This window comes from Danio rerio, chromosome 7, assembly GCF_049306965.1.
Source record: "Danio rerio strain Tuebingen ecotype United States chromosome 7, GRCz12tu, whole genome shotgun sequence".
Classification (NCBI taxonomy): Eukaryota; Metazoa; Chordata; class Actinopteri; order Cypriniformes; family Danionidae; genus Danio; species Danio rerio.
Genome location: NC_133182.1, coordinates 52,369,545 through 52,392,028, shown reverse-complemented (window position 1 = coordinate 52,392,028; position 22,484 = coordinate 52,369,545). Strand labels below are relative to the sequence as shown.

The 22,484-nt window shown below is 38.7% G+C and overlaps 1 protein-coding gene and 1 long non-coding RNA gene across 11 annotated transcripts in view; both read left to right on the top strand.

The window, feature by feature from the left end:
* The window catches only part of crtc3 (CREB regulated transcription coactivator 3), an 89,888-nt gene extending 83,112 nt beyond the window's left edge, over window positions 1-6,776 (top strand). For 7 of the 10 annotated variants that reach the window (XM_073907311.1, XM_073907317.1, XM_073907314.1 and 4 more), the window contains one exon: window positions 1,505-4,702. In XM_073907311.1, coding sequence (XP_073763412.1) covers window positions 1,505-1,710 — 206 coding nt within the window. In that variant the 3' untranslated portion in view covers window positions 1,711-4,702. Of the gene's footprint in view, window positions 1-1,504 lie in introns of all 10 variants that reach the window. The other 3 variants (XM_073907312.1, XM_021477955.3, XM_005166492.6) reach the window with 1 other exon arrangement.
* Window positions 6,777-6,892: 116 nt separating this feature from the next.
* LOC141375129 (uncharacterized) lies at window positions 6,893-21,885 on the top strand. Its single transcript, XR_012382674.1, has 4 exons — window positions 6,893-7,005; window positions 20,445-20,493; window positions 20,704-20,834; window positions 21,264-21,885. It is a non-coding gene; the product is annotated as an uncharacterized lncRNA (long non-coding RNA).
* The last annotated feature ends 599 nt before the right edge of the window (window positions 21,886-22,484 follow it).

Below are 22,484 nucleotides of genomic sequence, written 5' to 3'. Positions count from 1 at the left end.
TGCAATGTATTTTGGTGCATTTAAACAAAACAGATTTATTAAACAGATACATTTATTAAAATAATATTTTAGTCATATTTAGAAGTTAAAAGATAATACAATTAAATTCAAGCAAAATATTTTGAAAAATATATATAACCTACAAAATTTCAACTAAATTTGTTCTTTTTTTGCTTCTTTTGATTTTTCCTCTTTTTTTTATTTGTTTTTTAATATTTTTCTATAACATAAATTTGGCTGGACTAATTTTTGGACTGTTATCGTAAGTTATTCTGTTAGATAAGCTCCAGATTTGGCTTCCGTTTTGACAAATGTATATGCTCAAATATAATATTGTATAGCTTCTGTAGATATATATGTTTATAATATATATTGGTGCTGGACATTGATTACATTTAAGCATGTGATTTAATTGCATTCTTATTCACAAAATCAACAACAAATAGGTTACATGTATATGCAGAAGTAACCCAGTTCGAGCGCTTCTGGTAAACTGTAAGCCGTTACAAAATCAGCGTATTTAGGGTCAGTTTTCTTAAAAAGTCAATGATCTTCACTGCCTGATTGATATATGATATGAAGTTGGTCTCAGATTGTACAAGAAGCACTGCATTAAATGACATTGCTCCATTCCATGTCTTTAAAATTTGAGCATTTATTTTACCCCGGTATATTCAATAGAGCTTCTGCACTCAGCTGCTGCTCCTGACGGCGCTTGCCTTTTAAAAGGCCTTTCATCTCATTTTTGTTTGAACAACTTGATGAATGCTGTTTAACTGATAATATTTTAATTGCATTACAACATAGATGCTGTAAAAGGAATCGATATGGGAAAAAACACTAGCTGTACATATACCCCATTCAAAGTTACTGTTGCACACTTTTTAGAAATGTTTTCGTATATTAAAAGAGTGCCATAACTCTTGAAACAACTCAGTATTTGCTTGTTTTTATTATAGTATTTAAAGCTCGCTTAACTTATAAACAGTTCAAATTGTAAATATTAACTCAAACATTAATGTTATGAATTCCCCCACAGTCTAAAGACATGCACTATAGGTGAATTGAATAAGCTAAATTGTCAGTAGTGTACTGAATGTGTGTAAATGCAAGAGTGTATGGCTGTTTCCCAGTGTTGGGTTGTGGCTTGAGGGGCATTCGCTGTGTAAAACATATGCTGGATGAGTTGGTGGTTCGTTCCGCTGTGGTGACCCCTGATTAATAAAGGGACTAAGCCGAAAATAAAATAAAATGAATGAATGAATGAATGTAATGAAGTTAAATCTAAAACCAAAGCTATTGGCCACTGCCAGGGCGTTAAGGTGCTAGTTAAGTGATCAAGGCATCAATGGTTCTCAGTTATTGTCCTTGCACCACGCTGCTCTCAAAAATCTAGCTAGGATTAAAATTGCAGGGGGGTCCAACATAGTGTTAACTGCTCCTTGAAATAATCTAAATGTAATTTAAACGTCTTTTTACTGATGTTTTGATTTTTCTTTCTCAGATGACTCCAATCCCAGCCTGTCTAAGGACATCAGCAGTGTGTTGTCTGCAGTGCCGGAGTGTTTGGACTCGGAGGGAGTTTTCCCACTTGAGGATGAGCTGCGCATCGAGCCGCTCAGTTTAGACGGACTAAGCATGCTCAGTGACCCCGACATGGTCCTGCCTGACCCCTCAGTAGAGGACAGCTTTCGCAGTGACAGACTTTAGAAAGCCACATCATTCACATGTACACACAAATACATACAAGTCCATGAACGTGACGACTAAAGCACAGAAACTTTAGCACTCTTGATTTCTACTTTTTTTTCATCCCTTTTTCTTTTTTACATTTGACATTTTCTTCAGCACAAAGCGCATGCATAAACACTACATGGTGTAAGGTGAATCATCCAGGCTTGATTCACCCAGCCGTCGTCTCTCAGTGTCCGCCATTGCTCAGCATTCTCCATCTGCCTCTAGAGACGCCATCATCACTCAGCAGATGTGGGAAACCAATCTCGACGCTTCACGCACGCTTTGACCTGCAAAGACAATGAAACAAACAAACATTCTGCCGTGCATCTACTCATCGTGCCGAGTGACAATCAGAACACCGAAGCCATAGCAATGCCAAACCAACGATGACTGGTTCAGGCTGTTGCATTGCTAACTCAAAGCCATGCGACCCCCAAATCTAAATAAATGAATGAATGTGCTTGTTTTACACCGTACTTTTGGATGCTATCAAAAGGTCACACCAGCTTTCGATGACATTTCGAGAGCTGCAAAAATGATGGGATGCTCCTGGAAATGAAGACGTGTTGAGGAACAGAAGGAGTCGACAGCCGGAGAAATACCAGCCCATATTGATGCACCAAATGCTGTGATACGAGACACCAGCAGGATGGGTTGATCTTTCCTTCCCCCCGCTTCTTGCCACGCCAACCGACCCTTGTTTCAGAAGAACCAGAACGCGCTCAGTCTTCTACTGAACAGACACATCTAAAATAACCAACAGTGTCACTGTCTGAGGTTCAGAGCATGCGCTACCGCTAACCGCATTATAATGCTGTGACCAATCAGAGGTCGCCTTGCTGCCCGCATGTGAAATCTTAGTCCGTCCTTCAGGTGTGGCCAGTCTGCTTCTTCAGACGATAATATTCAGTGAATCGCGCCTCTTCTCCTGCAGTCGAGTACTAGAAAAAAAAATGGAGGGAAGATACTAGATCGTGTGTATAGAGCATTATTTTGCATATTTTTTTTGTTTTGTATAAAAAGAAAAAAAGTTATAAAAGAGAGCTTTGCCACATATATATAAATATATATATAAATATATGCCTCACAATTTTTCTGTCTTGACTAGAATGTATTTTTGACACAGAAAAAAGGGCAAACTGTTTACAAAGATAAAGTTTAAAAACTATGAATTGTGAGTAGGCGCTGAAATTTTTATGATTTTGGTATAAATCGACAAGATTTCAAGAAAGAAAAAAAAACGACAACCTTTGTATCTTGCTGATGCTGATCCAGTCCAGAAGTTAGCGATAAGAAGCTTTGGCTATGCAGAACTTTAGCGCAGGACTGTCTCTGGAACACTCTAGACCATGAAAAGGAACTGTTTTACTTGTATATTTACTATATCTTTGTGCTTATTTCAGATTTTATACAGACTTCTTATGCGGCTTCTAATATGTCAGTTGTATTTGTACTTGTTCATTTTCTCGTTGTTTTTTAACTTTTGTTGTGGATGTCTACTTTCGTGAGCGATTGTTTGTTGTGATGGTATTTTTCATCGTTGTTCAGCATGGGCCCTCTCTTTGCAGCTCTGATCCTTGTGAGGGGTTTTTACAGGGGGGGGGGGGGGGGGGGGGATTTAAAATGTGTGTTTTGTGGACGTGGGACACATGTATCGTTGTTATTGCTCATGTTTGCACTGATCTGAACAAAACGGAAACAAATTCAGGTGTTTTTGTTTTATTATTTGCGATGACGCAGAGATGTTTTGTTAGGTTTCTCCGCATGTCATGCATGTGAGGATTTTGAAATGTATGCAGTCTGTTTTGTGAATGACTAGATTCAAATGACCAAATATTTTGAGATGAAGAAAAGATGTCTAAGTATAGCTCAGGAATGTACTTCATTTTCTTTTTTCACCATATCGTGAGTGGCTCTGTGCTGAAATCCTGCCTCTTGACTGCCAGATCCAAAATTGTTCCCAGAGAAACTGTTGTGATGATCCGAAACACACTCTTCTTTCTGTTGTTCTCTGTGTGGCTTTCTATTGCAGTTGGAAATAGAAAGCAATAGCAACGTTATCTGTGTGCCATGTCCACAATTTCGTTCGTTCTTTTTTATTTTCTCCATTGGTGTATGTTTATGCATTCATCCAGGTCATATTACAGAGTTGTGGTCAAAATGAGTAGTTTTGACTAAAATTCTTGCCCTTTTTTTTAAGAATTGGTCCAAGTAGGCAAGATGAGAGGAGGATTGATACAAGCAGAGATTTAAAGCAACAGTTCACCCAGAAGTGAGTGTTTTGTCATTTACTCAGCCTTTCCTTCATTCTTATGTTTCATTCAAAGACTTGTGTTGCTAATCAGACATTTTCCTACTATAAAAGTCTGGTTGCCAACAAGAATATCATCTTTTGTGTTCAACAAACAAGTCATACATTTTTCGAAACTCTTGAGGGTGAGGAAATGCTGAGCAAATTTTCATGTTTGCCATAACTATCCCTTGAAGGTGCAGTTTTTATTGTAGGCATAAAAAGATCCAGTGTCTATAAGAGTGTAGTGATGCATGAAGCACTGCTCACACAGAAGTCTCTTTCAAACCAAAGTCTCTTTCTATTGGTTCATTAGGCCTGTAAACCAATAGAAGTCTTTCACCATTATGCACGGATTCCTAATAAAATAAATGGATTTTGCCTGCATAAATTTGCCTAACAGCATAGAACCGTATCTTTAAAAACAACTCTATTTATACTGTGGGTGTCCAGCCCTGTTTTTATAGTTGAACAGATTTTATAAGGAGGGTTCATCCAAAAAATGAGAATTCTGTCTGATCATTTACTCGCATTTTACGTGTCACAAACCTGTTTGTTTCTTTAACTTTTTCAAAAACGTTGAAAACCTGTAACCATTGACTACCATGCATTTGTTTTTCCTACTCTGCATGTCAATGGGGGCGACGCAGTAGCACAGTAGTTAGTGCTGTCACCTCACAGCAAGAAGGTCGCTGGCTCGAACCTCTGCTCAGTTGGTGTTTCTGTGTGGAGTTTGCATGTTTGCATGGGTTTCTTCCGGGTGCTCCCATTTCCCCCACAGCCCAAAGACGTGGTACAGGTGAATTGGGTAGGCTAAATTTTCTGTAGTGTATGAGTGTGTGTGTGTGGTTGTTTCCCAGAGATGGGTTGCGGCTGGAACAGCATCCGCTGCGAAAAAATGTGCTGGATAAGTTGGCGGTTCATTTCGCTGTGGCGACCCCGGATTAATAAAGAGACTAAGCCGACAAGACATAGAATGAATGCATGTCAATGGTTACAGGTTTCCAACATTCTTCAAAACATCTTTACTGTTCAACAGAATAAAGAATCTCTTAAAGATTTGGAATCACTTAATGCTAATTAGCGGATGAACTATTACTTCACCTCCTCCACCCATCTAGAGGTTTACAGGATGCTCTAAATAGGAAACAGCACCCCCAATCCCTCCCACCTCCCTCAATTAACCTAACGAAGAGCACTTCTGAGGGAAAACAATCAGGGCCGCCATATTAAAGTGTTGTTCCAAACTGAAGTGCTCAAACTGGCCACTTCATAGGGCCCTTTGGAATTAAGGATTTTGCAGGGTACAGCTGATAATGGACTTTTGGCCCCTATGATGTTTTGCATAGCGAAAGTTGATTGGTGTTTCATTCAGAAGGACTCATCCCTATGCTCTAATCCCTTCAAAGCTACTTTGGGGGGTGAACCCTTTAAAAGGATTAGGGCACAGGGATGAGAGGAATGGAACGTGCTGTTAGTGAATCTGAAGACCTTGATTAGCTGGTTTGGATGTGTTTAATTTGGCTTGTAGATAAACTCTCCGGGAACATGTTTGTACTCTTTAAAGGGGTAGTTCTCCCAGAACTAACGATTCTGTCATCATTTACTCACCCTTCAGTTGTTCCAAACCTGTTTGACTTTCTTCTGTTGAACACTGAAGAAGATATTTTAAAGAAATTTGGAAACCCAATGACTTTCTATAGCATTTGCTTTTTTACTGTAGAAGTCAATGGTTAAAGGCTTTCAGCATTCTTCAAAATATCTTCTTTAGTGTTCAACAGAAGAAAAAAAAACTCATAAAGGTTTAGAACCACTTGAGCATGAGTAAATCTTCATTTCTGAGTGAACTATACCTTTAATCTTGGGTAAATCTGTTCCCCATTACCAGATTTGGCTTTCCCCCTTGCAGCTGCAGATTCATGCTCTTTAATAATGTTGCTCTTTAGTTGTATTTGAAGCATCTATTCTAGATCATGATGTTTAAGGGTAATACAAGGCTGTTAAGCATGTTTTGGCAAAAAAGCAGCTTCTCTTTACATAACATCTTTTTTTTTATCATCTCACTCATCTATTATTTTCTCCATTTAATATTGGAAGTTTTTCATAAATATGGACTGTGACGTAACATTTTAAGAGTTGGAGTGGTCTATTGATTGGTTGTAATCTGTTCCCATCTCTCTCTTTCTCTCTCACCTTATTCTCTTGACCACTTGCTGTCCCTGTGAGTGTACTGTGATACTTTCTTTTTTTTTTTTTTTTCCATTTCCTGGCCCTGTGATCTAATAGCAAAAAAAGGTGTTTATTGGCTTTTTTTAATGTAGTCTTCATACCAACATAGTTTATTTCTTCTGTTTATAGAAGGATTTTGCTTTTCATTTTATGTTTGGTTATTTTTTGACACCTTTAAAAAAATGTACAGTTATATTATTTAAAAATATTTTCTTGTCCACTAGTGTTACTTCCTTTTTTTGTAATATGCCATATATTTTTTCTTATATTACAGTTTTACTATAGCCGTGGTTTTAAATCACTGTCCGTGGATCCACAGCAAGGCACTTTTGTGTGTGTCTTGCTTAGTTAACACAGCAGGTTGAGGTAATGAGAGATTTACAGGAAGTGCAGAGCTGTGAGTCTCCAGGACCAGCATTGAAAACCACTGCTCTACACCGCAAGGCGTTTGGTTTGTGAAGTATGTTATAGTGCTTTCCTTTTGATTTAATATAAACAAATAAAACTCTTTATTGTCAAACATCTGACGTCGGTTTGGCTTTCTTGTGGCATCCAGTTTCTGGTCTCACATTTTCTCTCCGCTTGATGTTTTTATGCTGCCAAACCACTAGATGGAGGCAGCGCGACACTTGTGGCATCTGTAAGTAGGCCCACAGTCTATGCTAGAGCATTACAGGACAAAACTGATGATGCCGAGATAATTTGGAAGGAGGAATTATTGTTCGTCGATATATTCCATCGTGTCTGAGGTAATGGTAGCCTCTTGAAGTAATTTACCGCCTTTTTTTACAATAGTAACTCGTTTGTTGTAGCTCTCCTTATTTTTGGCGTCATGTTTTGAAGTATAATTATATACAGTGGATAGCCTGCGGAAAGTATTCAGACCCCCTTACGTTTTCTATTCTTTTTTATATGGCAGCTATTTGCTAAAATGTTGTGTTTTCCCTCATTGATGTACACACAGTAGCCTATATTGACAAAAAAAAACTGTCAATATACTTGAATACTTGACTTCCCTGCTGAAAAATCCAGCTAAACCAGCCTAGGCTGAGTGGCTGGGTTTAGCTGGTTGACCAGCCTGTTTTTAGAGGGGTTTTGGCCATTTCCAGGCAGGTTTCCAGCCATTCCCAGCCTGCAGGACTTAGCTGATCAGGCTGAAAAAATGATCAGCTAAAACCAGCTTGACCAGCCTGGTTTAAGCTGGACATAGCTGGTTTTGGCTGGGCTCCCAGCCTGGCTAGGCTGGTCAAGCTGGTTTTAGCTAGTCATCTCCCAGCCTGACCAGCTAAGACCAGGCTGGAAATGGCCAAAACCTCTCTAAAACCATCCTGGTCGACTAGCTAAAACCAGCCAACTAGCCTAGGCTGGTTTTAGCTGTTTTTTTTTTTCAGTAGGGTTGTTGATATTTGTTCAGATTTATAAAAAAAAAGAAAAACTGAAATATCACATGACTTTCAGACCAATGACTGTAAAAAATATGGACGACACGACAGCCCCTTTTCCCATTGAACGCCTTGAGGGCAAAACGCCTGCTTGACGGGCACAAACTGTCGCAAAGACTGCTGAAATTGGAGCCTTCACATGTGCAGAAGGACTGTCTGATGGAGCCAAAGGAGGAGCCGCGAAAATGAGCGGAGTCGAACTTCCAACCAAACGCTTTATGTAAAATCAACTACGCCCCCCGAACTTCTCAGCATGCGTTTGCTGTCATATCAACACAAATGGATGTAATAACGTTAACAAATATGATGCTTTTATATATTCAATCGCGCCAGCTCCGGGCCGCAGCGCATAACCTACTCGCGGCGTCACGGGCTGATTTCGGCTCGCATGCGGCAGCGACGGCTCGCTTGGCCGCCGCATCTGGCTCGATTGACTCGGGCTGGAATCGGGCAGTGAGTCCAGGCATCCGGAGTAGGTCCAGCAGAGGTAGTCACTCTGAGGGGTAAGTCTCCGGCAGGCGAAAATCTAGCTGGAACTTGCCCGAGTGTATTTTGCTATCTGGGTGGTTAGGCATGTATCAACAAACTAATAAAGCCCGAAAAAAGCCCTGACCCTAGCAAATAAACAGTGTTCCACCAGATCATGTATGTCAGAAACTGTAGTTTACTGCTGAACTCATTTTGTCATGGTAAAATAACACAGAAATCGAATAATAACACTTCAGTCTCCTGCCGAAGCTCAGACGCGCTGCTTTGAGAAACTGTCAATCACAACTGTCAATCACGATGACACGCCCAGCATTAAATTACTGCTAAAAACAAACTGTTTACAAAAATGAAGATCTGCACCTATTTCAGCACAATAACCAGTGCCTTAATCGACCAGAACCATCTTTAGGGACATTTTATTGCAAGTGTAATAATTTTTTTTATTTGGGCTCAAGTCTCAAATAAAAGCCCCCAGGGGGCGATCTAACGGCCGAGACCTTCACTCAAACGCAGGCTTGCGGCACACTTGTTTCAGACCCTTTGCTGTAAGACTCCTATATTTGACACGTGCTGTCCATTTCTTCTGATCATCTTGAGATGGCTCTATACCTTCATTTGAGCCCAGCTGTGTTTGATTATACTGGTTGGACTTGATAAGAAAAGCCACACTTTAGTTTATATAAGACCTTACAGCTCACTATGCAAATGAGAATCATGAGGTCAAAGGAACTGCCTGGAGAGCGCAGAGACAGAATTGTATAGCAAGGCACAGATCTGGTCAATGTTACAAAAGATCTCTGGTGCACTTAATGTTTCTAAGAGCACAGTGGCCTTCATAATCCTTAAATGGAAGACGTTTGGGATGACCAGAACCCTTCCTGGACTTGGGGGGGGGGGGGGGGGGTGTAGAAAGTAAACCATCAGTTTAGCCCTCCAACAGTCGCGGCTTTATGGCAGTGTGGCACGACACATGAGAGCCCGCATGGAATTTGCTAAAAAACACCTGAAGGACTTCAAGAGGATGAGAAATAAGATTTTCTGGTCTGATGACAACAAGATAGAACTTTATGACTTTAATTTGAAGCAGTATTTGTGGAGAAATCCAGACACTGCTCATCAACTGTCCAAAACAGCAATGAAGCATAGTGGTGAGCATCATGCTTTGGAGGTGATTTCAGGTGCAGGGATTGGATGACTGCTCTTGAGGAATACGGCCAAGCACAGGGATATCCTGGACGAAAACCATCTCCAGAGTGCTCAGGACATCAGACTGGGCCGAAGATTTACCTTCCAACAAGACAATGACCCTAAGCACACAGCTAAAACAACGGAGTGGCTTCACAACAACTCCATGACTGTTCTGGAATGGCCCAGCCAGAGCCCTGACTTAAACCCAATTGAGTATTTCTGGAGAGACCTAAAACACCATCCAACCTGACAGAACTGGAGAGGATCTGCAAGGAGGGATGGCAGAGGATCCCCAAATTCAGGTGTGAAAAGGTGTGTTGCATCTTTCCCAAAAAGACTCATGGCTGTATCCGCTTGTTAAAGTCGTGACGTGTGGAATACTGTTTCTGGGTCCAAGTTGCTGCTCGTTTGAATTGAGAAAATATTTGTTTATGGCCACTTTTGGTCCTATCACACACTATCGTGAATTTTATCTAAAACCATGTTGTACAACAGTCTCTAGACTTTCTGCATCACAAAAATAAAATATATATATTTAGCGATTTATAAAAAAAAAAAATTCTCTTTCTGGATATTAGGTATGGGTATAAATATTGTGATTGTGATTTTCGAAAGTATTACATGGCTTTGTAAACATTTAATATTACCATTTGATGAGTCTCCTCATGCAGTTTGAGACCCAGAAGCCGCTTTGTGTGATGTCACACTTAACAAAAGGATGCTCTGCTAAATACTGAGCAGAGGGTCTGAATACTTAAGACCATGTGACAACAGAAAATATCCATAAGACTTGTCTTCTCATGGGAAATTATTAAGTTTGGCCTAATACTTAAGGATAAAAAGATATCTTATATAATAAATAATTTTGATGTTATTATTAAAATTCTTTATTCATAAATGTAATTTTTTTTAACTCAAGACTAGTGGTGTTTAAAGAAGATTTTTTAGTATATTTGAAGACATTAAGAGAGATGAAAAGACAAAAAGCAAGATATTTAAATTCATCATTAGATGATTTTGGTTTCATATTTTAATTTTTACTTTAACTCCCCTGTTAAGTTTCTTTTGCACTTATTTATTTATTGTTAATTTTTGTTATTTTATTTATTTATGTTGTATTGTTAACAAGCATGGAAAGATTGTGAATGTATGCAGTTTGATTGTTATCTCAGTCTTTTGTGTAATTCTAAGAAGTATTAATGCTTTTCTGTTACTGTTCAAGCTTTGTTAATAAATAAATAAATAAATTTAAAAAACCTGACGACCATGTGATAATTTTGTTTTTCTTTTTTCATAAATCTGCAAAAATGTCAGCAATTCTGTTTTTCTGTCAATATGGAGTGCTGTTGTGTACATTAGGGAGGAAAAAATGAACAAATAATTTTAGCAAATGGCTGCAATATCTAGTATTTAAGGATTTGAATTCTTTCTGTACACACTGTATATATTGTATTCTTGTGCATGCATGCACTGAAAAAACTGATGCAAACAATTTATTTGTGTTGAATTTAAACAAACAAATTACATTTGAAAATGTTAAACTTAATTTGTTTGTTTAAATTCAGCCCAAATAAATTGTTTTCAACCACTTAACGTATACGATTTGAGTAAATCCAAGGAATCATCTTTGGAAAAAAAAAATTCAGCAGTGTGTGTAAATGAGTGTATAACAGTAAATTGTTGTAAAAATTTGTTTGTAAAAGTTTACAAATAAAATTCAGTTGTGAAACTAATTTGTGGTTACCATTATTTAAATACAAAAACATATAAATATTAGTAACAAATTAATGATTTTTATTTTTATTTATTTATTATTTTTGTACTGAAAGCATAGTGCTCAAAAAGAAAAGGAAAAAAACTGAAACATTTCAATATATTTTTATTTTTAAGAAGTCAGTCTTGCTGGAAAAAAACTGCAAAGTAGGTGTGGTGCACTAAAAAATATTCAAAGATGATTTGTTGGATTTACTCAATTTTTTCGTCAAGTGGTTGTAAACAATTTATTTGTGTTGAATTTAAACAAACAAATTAAGTTGAACATTAATGAACTTAATTTGTTTGTTTAAATTCAACACAAATAAATTGTTTGCAACAGTTCTGCATGCAACCCTTTTTTTAAGTGCTTTTGGTGCTGGTTCTTCATGGTCCTTTGCTGGTTGAGACCAGAACGATGACTAGTAAAGAAACAGCCTAAACTAGCATCCAAACATAACATATTATACTGCTTTTTTCTGCGGAAAGAATGAAAGCAAACAATGACAACATTTCGTAGCAAATCGACATTTCGAAGGCCAAATACAAGAGTAAGAAACCCTCTAAAGGTTGAAGTCCTGTGAATGAGAAGAGAAACACCATATCCTTTGATCAGTGATCTACCAGCCTCTGGAATCTGCTAATCCATGGCTGATATTGTACAGTGCTGGTGGTAAACTGATGTGGGGCTGCTCCTCTACGTGTTTTTAAAAGGTGTGAACAATCTGTCTGGTTCAAATGCAGCAAAGCGTGTAACATGCCTCAAACATGCGGAGAGATGCCCTGGCAAGCCTTTCATTACTGTGATACAGCACTCGTGATAATGGATTTTAAAACACAGGTACAGTAGCCTAGTAATAACACGTTGGACAGAAGTGAGAGGAAGAACATGATAAGAGCACGCTAATCTCTTTCACCGCTGGAATTCACATAAACCCTCTTGTATTTACTGAAGATGAGCTGAGCAAACTTTCAGTGTGTGTGTGTGTGTGTTAATTAAAAGGAACATGTTCAAGCTACAGTGTACAGAATACATATCCCGTAGTGTTTTAAAAGCTTGTTTGATGTGTGCCATATCTTCTTTTAGATCTGCTGTTATGACGGTGATTTCATCCCTGATCATGTTGGTTCAGAATTTATGGCAACAGAGCTTTAGGCAACATTTATAGCCTATTATATAAACAACGGGGGTGAAATATTCTCGTCAAGTAACACAATGAATTTTTGTTTGGATTTTTGTATTATTTTATTGACTTTCTTGCAAAACATACAACAAAACTATTTTGTTATTAATCTTTTTGTCTTTTTTTGCTTCTCAATCCGGAGTCTTTAAATTAGCCAATTATTCATTCATTCATTTTTCTTCAGCTTAGTCCCTGTATTTATAAGGGGTTGCCACAGCGGAATGAACCACCAACTATTCCAGCATATTTTTAACTCAGCGGATGCCCTTCCAGCTGCAACCTAGTACTGGGAAACACCCATACATCCTCTCATTCACATACACTACGGACAATTTAGCTTAATTCACCTATAGCGCATGTCTTTGGACTGTGGGGGAAACCAGAGCACCTGGAGGAAACCCATGCCAACACGGGGAGAACATGCAAACTCCAACTGACCCAGCAAGGACTTGAAACAGGGACCTTGTTGCTGTGAGGTGACAGTGCTAAGCACAAATTTGCCTATTTAAATACAAATTTTAAACATTATAATCCTTGATGATTGGAAAAAAAAACACACAAAAGCAAACTAACATTACCTGACCTATACATATATTTTTATGGTTACACTTTACGATAAGGTTCATTAGGTAATGTTACTTAATGCATTTACTAACATGAACAAACAATGAAAAATACATCTACTACTGTATTCATTCATGTTATTTAACATTAGTTAATGAAAATACAGTTGTTCATTGTTAGTTCATGTGAACTCACGGTGCATTAACTAATGGTAACAAGCATGAGTTTGGATGTTAATAATGCATTAGTAAATGTTCAATTATGATTAATAAACGCTGTACAAGTGTTTTTCATAATTAGATCATGTTAGTAAATGCATTAACTAATGAACCTTATTGTAAAGTGTTACCATTTTTATTCTACTTTTGCAGTTACCAGAGGTGCAAGCTTATATTTCATATTCACACTAGTACTCAAAGTTATAGTGTAAAGAAGAAGAACAGTAGCATCTGAGATTCTGTGGTGTGTATATATATTTAGCGCTTCACTTTTTTTACATTTTTTTATGTTACAGCCTTATTCCAAAATGGATTAAATTATTTATTAGCCTCAAATCTTTTTGAATATGATGCCACAAGCTTGGCACACCTGTCATTCCTCTTTGCAGTACCTCTCAAGCTCTATCAGGTTGGATGGGAAGTGACGGTGTACAGCCATTTTCAGATCTCTGAGGTCAAGAGCACTCTGAATCAGGTTTTCGTTCAAGATGTCTCTGTACATTGCTGCATTCATCTTTCCCTCTCTTCTGACTAGTCCTCCAGTTCCTGCTGCTGAAAAACATCCCCACAGCATGATGCTGCCACCACCATGCTTCACTGTAGGGATGGCATTAGCCTGGTGATGAGTGGTGCCTGGTTTTCTCTAAACGTAACGCCTGGCATTCACTCCAAAGAGTTCAGTTTTGTCTCATCAGACCAGATCATTTGGTTTCTTATGATCCAAGAGTCCTTCAGATGCCTTTTGGCAAATTCCAGGCCAGAGTGGCTTCGGTCTGGCCTCTCTACCCTGCAGACCTGATTAGTGTATTGCTGCACAGATGGTTGTCCTTCTGTAAGGTTCTCTCTCCACAGAAGAATGCTGGAGCTCAGACAGAGTGACCAACGGGTTATTGGTCCCTGACTAAGGCCCTTCTCCCCCAATCACTCAGTGTAGATGGCCGGCCAGCTCTAGAAAGAGTCCTGGTGGTTCCAAACATCTTCCACTTACAGATGATGGATGCCACTGTGCTCACTGGAACTTTCAGAACAGCAGAAATTTTTCTGCAACCTTCCCCAGTCTTGTGCCTCAAGACAATCCTACAGACAATTCCTTTGTCTTCATGCTTGGTTTGTGCTTTGACATGCACTGTCAACCCTGGGACCTTATATAGACAGGTGTGTGCCTTTTCAAATCATGTCCAATCAACTGAATTGACCACTGGTGAACTCCAATTAAGCTGTTGAAAGATCTCAAGAATGGTCAGTGGAAACAGATTGTACCTGAGGTCAAATTACACTTACGATTACACTTAGGTCTATTCACAATCCACATCCACACTGGCATTTCATCTATAGCATTTCTTAGCAGCCCTCCTTCCACACAACCGCTGAAAGTGCACATCACGTGACTACACACACACACATTGTCATGCGCTCGAGACAATGGGTCCAGGCAGTCAGCGGGTCAGTAGACTGGTTCAATCTTTTGTTTTCACACTTGTACTTAGTAATTTTATTGAAAAGAAAACCTCTGATATACTGTTGGCTGATGCCCGTTGGTTGTGCACCTTTTTTACTAACCAACTTTGTCGACGCCATTAAAACGACACTGATCACTCTGCTTATTCACGCCTATTCACAAGTGATTGACAGGTGGTAATTATGTGTATACTAATATTTATTCATTTATGATTTGGTTATGGTTAAAACAAAGACAATGTGGGTCAGGTAGTTAAAGCGGTATGCTGCAAACAATTAATTCGTTATGAATTAATTATCCATAATTGATTCACCACCGCCTATGATAAAGATGCCATCGTCCATCGCAATGTTTCATATTAGACATCGTACGATGCCAAATTGGTCAACATCACCCAACGCTACTGTGAATACTGATGTACATGTGATTTTTCAGTTGTTTTTTTTTTTTTTATAAATTTTATTTTATTGATTTATTTTTTTAAAATATTATTAATTAAATCAGGAAATTATCCATGACAACCGTATTTACCTTAGGTCCACTGGCTTCAGTAAAGTTTGGTTTTTGGTCCTTCATAAGAAAAAGATTGGTCATAAAAAAAAGTTCAACTTCAACTCTGAAAACTGGACTAACACAGTTTCAGTTTACTAGAACTTCTGATAAGCTGCTTTGACACAATCTACATTGCAAAAGTGCTGTAGAAATAAAAATGAACTGAATTGAAATACAAGTCCAAGGCAGATATTTAATTTTCTCATATTTATTTTTGTTGAGTACCCTTGCCAAAAGTAGGATAAAGGACTGTCACAATGACATATTAAGAAAAGTAACTGCCAACTGCCCATGATTACTTTTATAAAGCTGCTTTGGAACAGTAATTATTGCTCTTTAAAATGTTATACAGTTTATTAATCTCTTAAAAATTGTTTCAGTGTGACTGATAAATCAGTGTGCCATTAATCGTCATCAAAATGATTTCACTGCATTGTGATCATAGCTAATGATTCAGTTTGGCAAATTTTACTTGTAGCAGGGCCCCTGAAATCAGTGTTTTTCCATATGAATGTCTTTTCCTTAGAAGTCTGGGAGGTAAGTAAGCAAGAGCTGATTTACGTGCACTTCCCGGACACACTACAAGTTTCGTCACTCGTTTGCCACCCAGTATTATAAACAAAGAGGTGAGAGCCTTTCCACAGGTCATTCACTGACTGCTCTTTCTCAGACTTCTGTTTCACTCTAAATGATAGCCAAAACTTTTGCTACTAGCTCAACGTAAACAAACAGTAACAACAGGAAGTCCATCAATAACTTTCTGCAGGGATTAATTTCAAACAGCAGTGCTCGCTGGAATAAATTTAGCCTGGCTGCTTCTGGCTTCTTGGATTACAATGTATTGGCTATTAGTAGTAACAGAAATAGCCACTGATGGAGGATCAGCTAACGACAGAAAAAAGAAGTGCTTGGATTGTGTATGGGATTAGTCTTATGATTCTTTTTTCTTAAAAATTCAATTCCAAAAAAAAGCAAAAATTACTTTTTAATTTTGAACAAAAACTTAGAGATAGTTCACCCAAAACATTAAGATCTCCTCACTATTTGCTCACTGCAAGATGATTCTAAGCCTTTTTACATTACTTTATCCTGTTGCACACTAAACAAAATATTTTAAAGAAAGCTGAAAAAAAATACTGTGGAAGTCAATGGTTACAAAAACCACCTTCTTTCATCTGAGAAATATCGATAAGTTACGAAGTATGCTATCCATCTCAGATGCAGAAAAGCTAGTTCAAGCTTTAATGACTTCTAGGCGGGATTACTGTAATGCTCTGTGTAATGAAGTTCACGGCCCTTTGGCCGCCGGGAAGAAGGAGGCGGAGAACCGAAGCAGTTTTTAACTGATTTATTAATAACAGTGACGGCAGCTCCTCACGGAGACTGCCGTCTAAACCAAAACAAACGGACGGCAGCTCCTCACGGAGACTGCCGTCAAACTAAAAGCAAAAGTCAAAAATGTCCGGGCCCGGTCCTCTCTCGCCTTCCTCTGCCATCATTCCTCCTTTTATTCCAGAGCTCCTTCCGTAGGATCCGAGGCAGGTGCGCACCGCAGGTGTATCCACTTATGCGGTGGCCTCACTCCGTTCCCACGGCTCTCGGCCACGCCCCCTCGCCACACTCTGTTTGCTGGTTGCCCAGCATCCTCTATTAACAAACTTTAGCTAGTACAAAATGCAGATGCCAGAGTTCTCATCAGGTCATGAAAATTTTGTGACATTTTGTTAGAAATCCTCATAAGCTTTACATGTTTGTTTCTATTTATATTTACATAACTGCTATTTTCATTTATAACACTCCATTTTTGCATCTCATGTTTAAATGCATTATGAAAAGCAGCTACGTTAATTATTTTCTTTATTCTCTAGTTACACTTGGGGAGACTCAACCTGAGGCCTCTAGAGATTGTGCAGTGCCCTTGATGTAAAGCAATGATATCCATATCCAAGGTATCCATAATCCTCGATCAGGCTGTATCCTGAGCAGATGCTGTGGTGGTTATGGAGGAGTGGAGAGCATGAGTTTGTTTCCTAAAAGCCCCAGTGACAGACAAGTCTTCGCATTGATCCTTTGGGCCAGCCTGAACACCCGCGGGTGACCTACTCACACCTGCAGCTTCTCCACGATGGACATCCAGCATTCTCCAGCCTCCGGTGCCTAGACTGCAGCTCTGCGCAAAAAGTTTGTCCAGGGGAGAAATGTCTGTGCCCAAATGAGCCTAGTTTCTCTCAAGGTTTTTTTCCTTCACTTTCGTCAATTGGTGAAAATTAGTTCCTTGTCACTGTCGTCACTGCCTTGCTTGGTTTGGAACTTTTGGAGCAGCACATCAATGGATTTGCTCTTCAGTGTTTGGACTTTTAGCAGTGAAAATTAAATCACACTTGACAACTAAATTGGACTTCAACTCTGAAAACTGGACTGAGACACAGATTTAGTTTACTAGAACTTCTATGTTAAGCTGCTTTGACACAATCGACATTGTAAAAGCGATATAGAAATAAACATGATCTGAATTGAATTACAAATTATTAGCATTCTTAAAAAAATATGAAGAACTCAAACAGGTTTGGAACAAGTAAAGGGTGAGTAAATAGTGACTGTATTTTCAGTTTTGGGTGAACATTGCCTTTAAGGTCTTATAATGCATTTAAAATAAATAAATAAATAAATATAATTAGCACTGGTAAATCACATTTAAAGATATCCCTTTCAAAATTATAGATTATACTGCTAACATTATACTATTATTCAAATGTTGGTTCGGTTACCAACATTATTTAAAATGTCTGCGTGTGTGTAAATGTTGACAGATTTCAATTTTTGGTGGATTTTTCCGTTATTTTCTTTTGCTACATTTTTGACTGTTTTCATTAGATTGAGCGGAGGAAGCCCACCTAAGCCCACCTAATTCTAGCTTGCCCACAGAGGTCTTGCATGTTATGATAAAACAGTTAAGATTTAACCCATTAGTGTGATTTAAGAGTCTGCTGACTGAACTGACTGACCTGCTAACGGAGGAAGATCTCGCACAAATGTGTCTGCCGACACAAACATACTGATACAGTGCAACGGTAAACATGAACTCGACCTTGTGTTGAGTCACAGCTGTGTTTAAAAACTGTGTTTCACCAAACCTCTCGGAAGCAATTCATTCACCCCAATCTCCTCAGCTCCACTTCCTTTCCTGTATGTCAATATGCTGCGCTCCTCAAGGACTTCAAATGTGGTGGAAGGAGCTTGTGTTTATTTGTGCTGGAGTGATATCAGTAAATCTTTGCACAAAAAAAAAGCCTGATATGGTGATAGAATCAAGGAGGGAACTCTAGTTTATCGTGACATCTCTGGATAGCTTGCACAGTCATGCATGTATGTCTGCCGCTGCTGCACAAATAGCATACAGGAAATTTTAGGGGTAGTTCACTCCAAAGTGAATATTCTGTCATCATTTACTCACCATTTATACACTGAAAACCCTAATAAGTTGACTGAGCTAAATTAATTGAGTAAACTCGTTGCCTCAATTTAATTGAGTAATGGAGTCTCCCAAAACTTGCATGTATGAGTTTATTTAACTTGCCGGTTTTGTAGATTATACTTAAATTGTTCAGTTTACCAAACTTTGTACTTAGATTATACTTGAATTGTTCAGTTCACCAAACTTTGTTCTTAGGTATGCAGAAGGACTGCTCATGTCTAAGTCTCGGATGACACTAACAAATCAGATTGTACAATGCAAATGCAATGTCACCTGAGTGGGCGGGGCTACATCATGGTTGAGAGTGATGCTGCACGCAAGAGATGCTCTGTGTGATACTTGCTACTGGAAACACCTTGTATTGCATCTAAATGAAGGACATGTCAATAGTGATGAGACATAACCCAAAAGAACTTGTGCCTTATGAATACTACTTGCTAGATGGATCAGTTGGCAGAGTGCTTTTGAAAGTGAGCAAAGTGATCATTGTGTATAGGAATGGATGAGTGGAGACATATGAATGATGGGTCAGAAAGAAATATTCACCTCTATGCTGCAGCTCAGCAGCTGAAACTCATGGACCAGTCAGCAGACCTGAAACTGCACACAGAGTAATAAGGTCAGCAGCTGCTTCATGTGGCAGTGGTCTCCTTCGGAGTCTATAGGCATGCCACCAAAGAGGTCTTACCTGGTGAAATATACCTCAAATGCCACTATTTATGCTGATTATGATGGTCTTGGAAATGAAGTAGCAGGGATGGGCTTAGTGTGGGACCTGATAGGAGGAACTCATTTAGGCAGTTCATGTGGCGTCCTACACCTCCAGTGCAGACTTCAGAGGGCATGTTCACTATCATGTTTACTATCAGACCAGTCAAGTTTAGACTGCTTATGTATAAATTAAGGGCAAGACACGTGCATATATTGTGGCCTGACTTATATAGATTCCTGAGGATGACAATTACAAGTCATGGATCTTTTGTCAGATCAGCAAATGCAGTTTCTGAATTCAGGATGGCTGGCCAAACAAGCTGCTTTTGTCCCGAATGATACTAACAAATTAGAATGTAAAAAAAACACATTGTCATGCGGGTAGGCGGAGCTACTTCGTAGCAAGGGGCATGCTGCACACAAGAGATTATGGCAAATAACTTGGCTGCTATCTAACTCACTCATTTATTAATTCATTTTCTTTTTCGGCTTAGTCCCTTTATTAATCAGGGGTCACCACAGCGGAATGTACCACCAACTTATCCAGCATATGTTTTACCCAGCGGATGGAAAACACTGGAAAACACCCACACACTCTTGCATTCACGCCATACACTACGAACAATTTAGTTTCTTCAATTTACCCATACCACATGTCTTTGGATTGTGAGGGAAACCGGAGCACCCAGAGAAAACTTACGCCAATACAGAGAGAACATGCAAACTCCACACAGAAATGCCAACTGACCCAGCCAGGGCACGAACCAGTGACCTTCCTGCTGTGAAGCGATTGTGCTACCCACTGCGCCACAATGCTACCTTCTAACTCACTTGACAAACATTAAAGACAGTGACTTAGTGAATGTTATACTGGTATACTGTGCTGCATTGTGTGTACATTGAAGGACCACACACATAACCATATGTACACCCATCAAGTCCTTCAGTAAACTATATCGCAATCACCTATCCTGAGTGCTTCTCTTTAATTAAGAAACACTCATTCAGTCTTGACTGACTGTCTATTGTGTTTCACAACATTAATATATCAACCAACCCCTTATTTTCACCTGTTTCATACCATCATCGTCTATGGAAATTAATGGTTGGAAGTTTTCAGATTTCTTCAAAATATCTTCTTTTGTGTTCAACAGAAGAAAGAAACTCCTAAAAGTTTGGAACCACCTGAGTGTACTGTAAATGGTGAGTACATTTTTATTTTTGGGTGCACTATCCCATTAACTATAGATTGCACTATAGGCTCATTCTAAAAAAAACGTAGCCCTTTATACATTTCTGGAGATCATTAATTATGTAGCCAAAAGTATGTATGGTTGCATTTTGTCTTTAAAACAAATGCTACGGGGTGGTATGTTGCCGTTCCTGCACTTACCAGCTGACTGCTTACCACAGTATGGACTGCTTTCCTGCTGTTACCAGTTTGTCCAGAAGCTCGCCATATACGCCTGCAGACTTGAGATGCAGAGAGGAGTTGACCATGACAATGGGGTTCGAGTCTGGTGAAGAATGGTTTCAGAAAACAGGTAAGACAAAAACAAAAGTGAAAAAATAAAATAAACAAGTAAATAACAGGGTGAAAATGTGGTAAAACCTGAAAATATGGTCAAAATTAGGCAAGGACTTTTTTTCTGGATTGCTTTTTAAAACTGTCTGTTGAGTTCAGAGAAGTGGGTGGACGGGTCAGTCAGTGCTTTTGAAAACACTATTTGTTGGGTTTAGGGATTGAGGAGGGTGGGTCAGTCAGTCAGTCATTTGACAGCGGCCTCAGGTGAATTTATGTGAGAACAGCAGGTGCGAATGGCACTCGCAAGATAAATTTAAGATCTAAAAAGTGCACACAGCGACCTCTGGTGGATTCACACACAAAAAAAAAAAACGTAGCTCCAGGGACAAATTAGGAAATGGATATAGCAGTACAATTCCAGAATGAGCATTGTGATTTGTGATTTCAGACAAACCCTGATGCAGGTCCAGCTTTCAGCAATCACTGAATCAGACTCTTTAAATGGATGCGGATGCAGCAAATAACAAAATGCAAATGCAACCAGGAAAATGGTACAGGAAAGTTAGTTCTTGGAGACTCAAATTTCTTTAAGAAATTTCTGTAACTACCTGGGATTCCTCAGATCATTTGGTTTAAGTAGGTTAGAAATTCCATGAGTTCAGTCAAAGCAGGGTGAATCCGCCTTCAGCTACTGCACCCCCCTGCTGCTGGATTCAGCTTCCAGAAATGATCAGATGTGCTCCAACATTAGACATGTTCAAATCCAGACTGAAAACACATCTGTTTAGCTGAATGAGCACTGTGCTACGTCTCACAGATTGCACTATTATGTCTTTCTTTTTTCATTCTTTTAAATTTAAAACCTGTTTTAATCTGTAAAAATAACTCTAAACATTTTCAATAATAATAATTTATTCTTATATAGCGCCCTTAATTTTTTAAAATCTGTTTTTAATCATTTTTATTCTTTGTTTTTATTTTCTTATACATGTTTCTTTTATTCTTGTTTATATAAAGCACTTTTCCATTGTGTATGAAATGTGCTATATAAATAAACTTGCCTTGCCTATAATTTGAGCATGGATCCCCAGCATGGGTGGCACGGTGACTCAATGGTTAGTACTGTCGCCTCACAGCAAGAAGGTTGCTGGTTCAAGTCCCGGCTGTGTGGAGTTTGCATGTTCTCCCCATGTTCACATGGGTTTCCTCTAGGTGCTCCGGTTTCCCCACAGTCCAAACATATGTGCTATAGGTGAATTGAATAGGCTAAACTGGCTGTAGTGTATGAGTGTTTTTCAGTAGTGGGTTGCAGCTAAAAGGCCATCCGCTATGTAAAAAATATGCTGGATAAGTTGGCAGTTCATTCGGCTGTGGTGACCCCTAGTGAATAAAGGGAGTAAGCTGAAGGAAAATAAATGAAAAATAAACCCAACATTGGTCTAAGCAGCAGTAAGAACGTCATTTTGAAAAGAGGAATTAAAGTTTCATGAGCAAAACTGAAAGTTGTTTTGCACATGAAAACTGAATTCCTTTATAACACATTTATAACACATGCCTTGTTTACACTGAACAGGACAGTACAGTTTAATACACTACTGTACAATTTGGTACGAGTCACCAATATCAGTCTTGCATTTTCACCCTTAGTTGGTAGTTGGTAATGAAACAA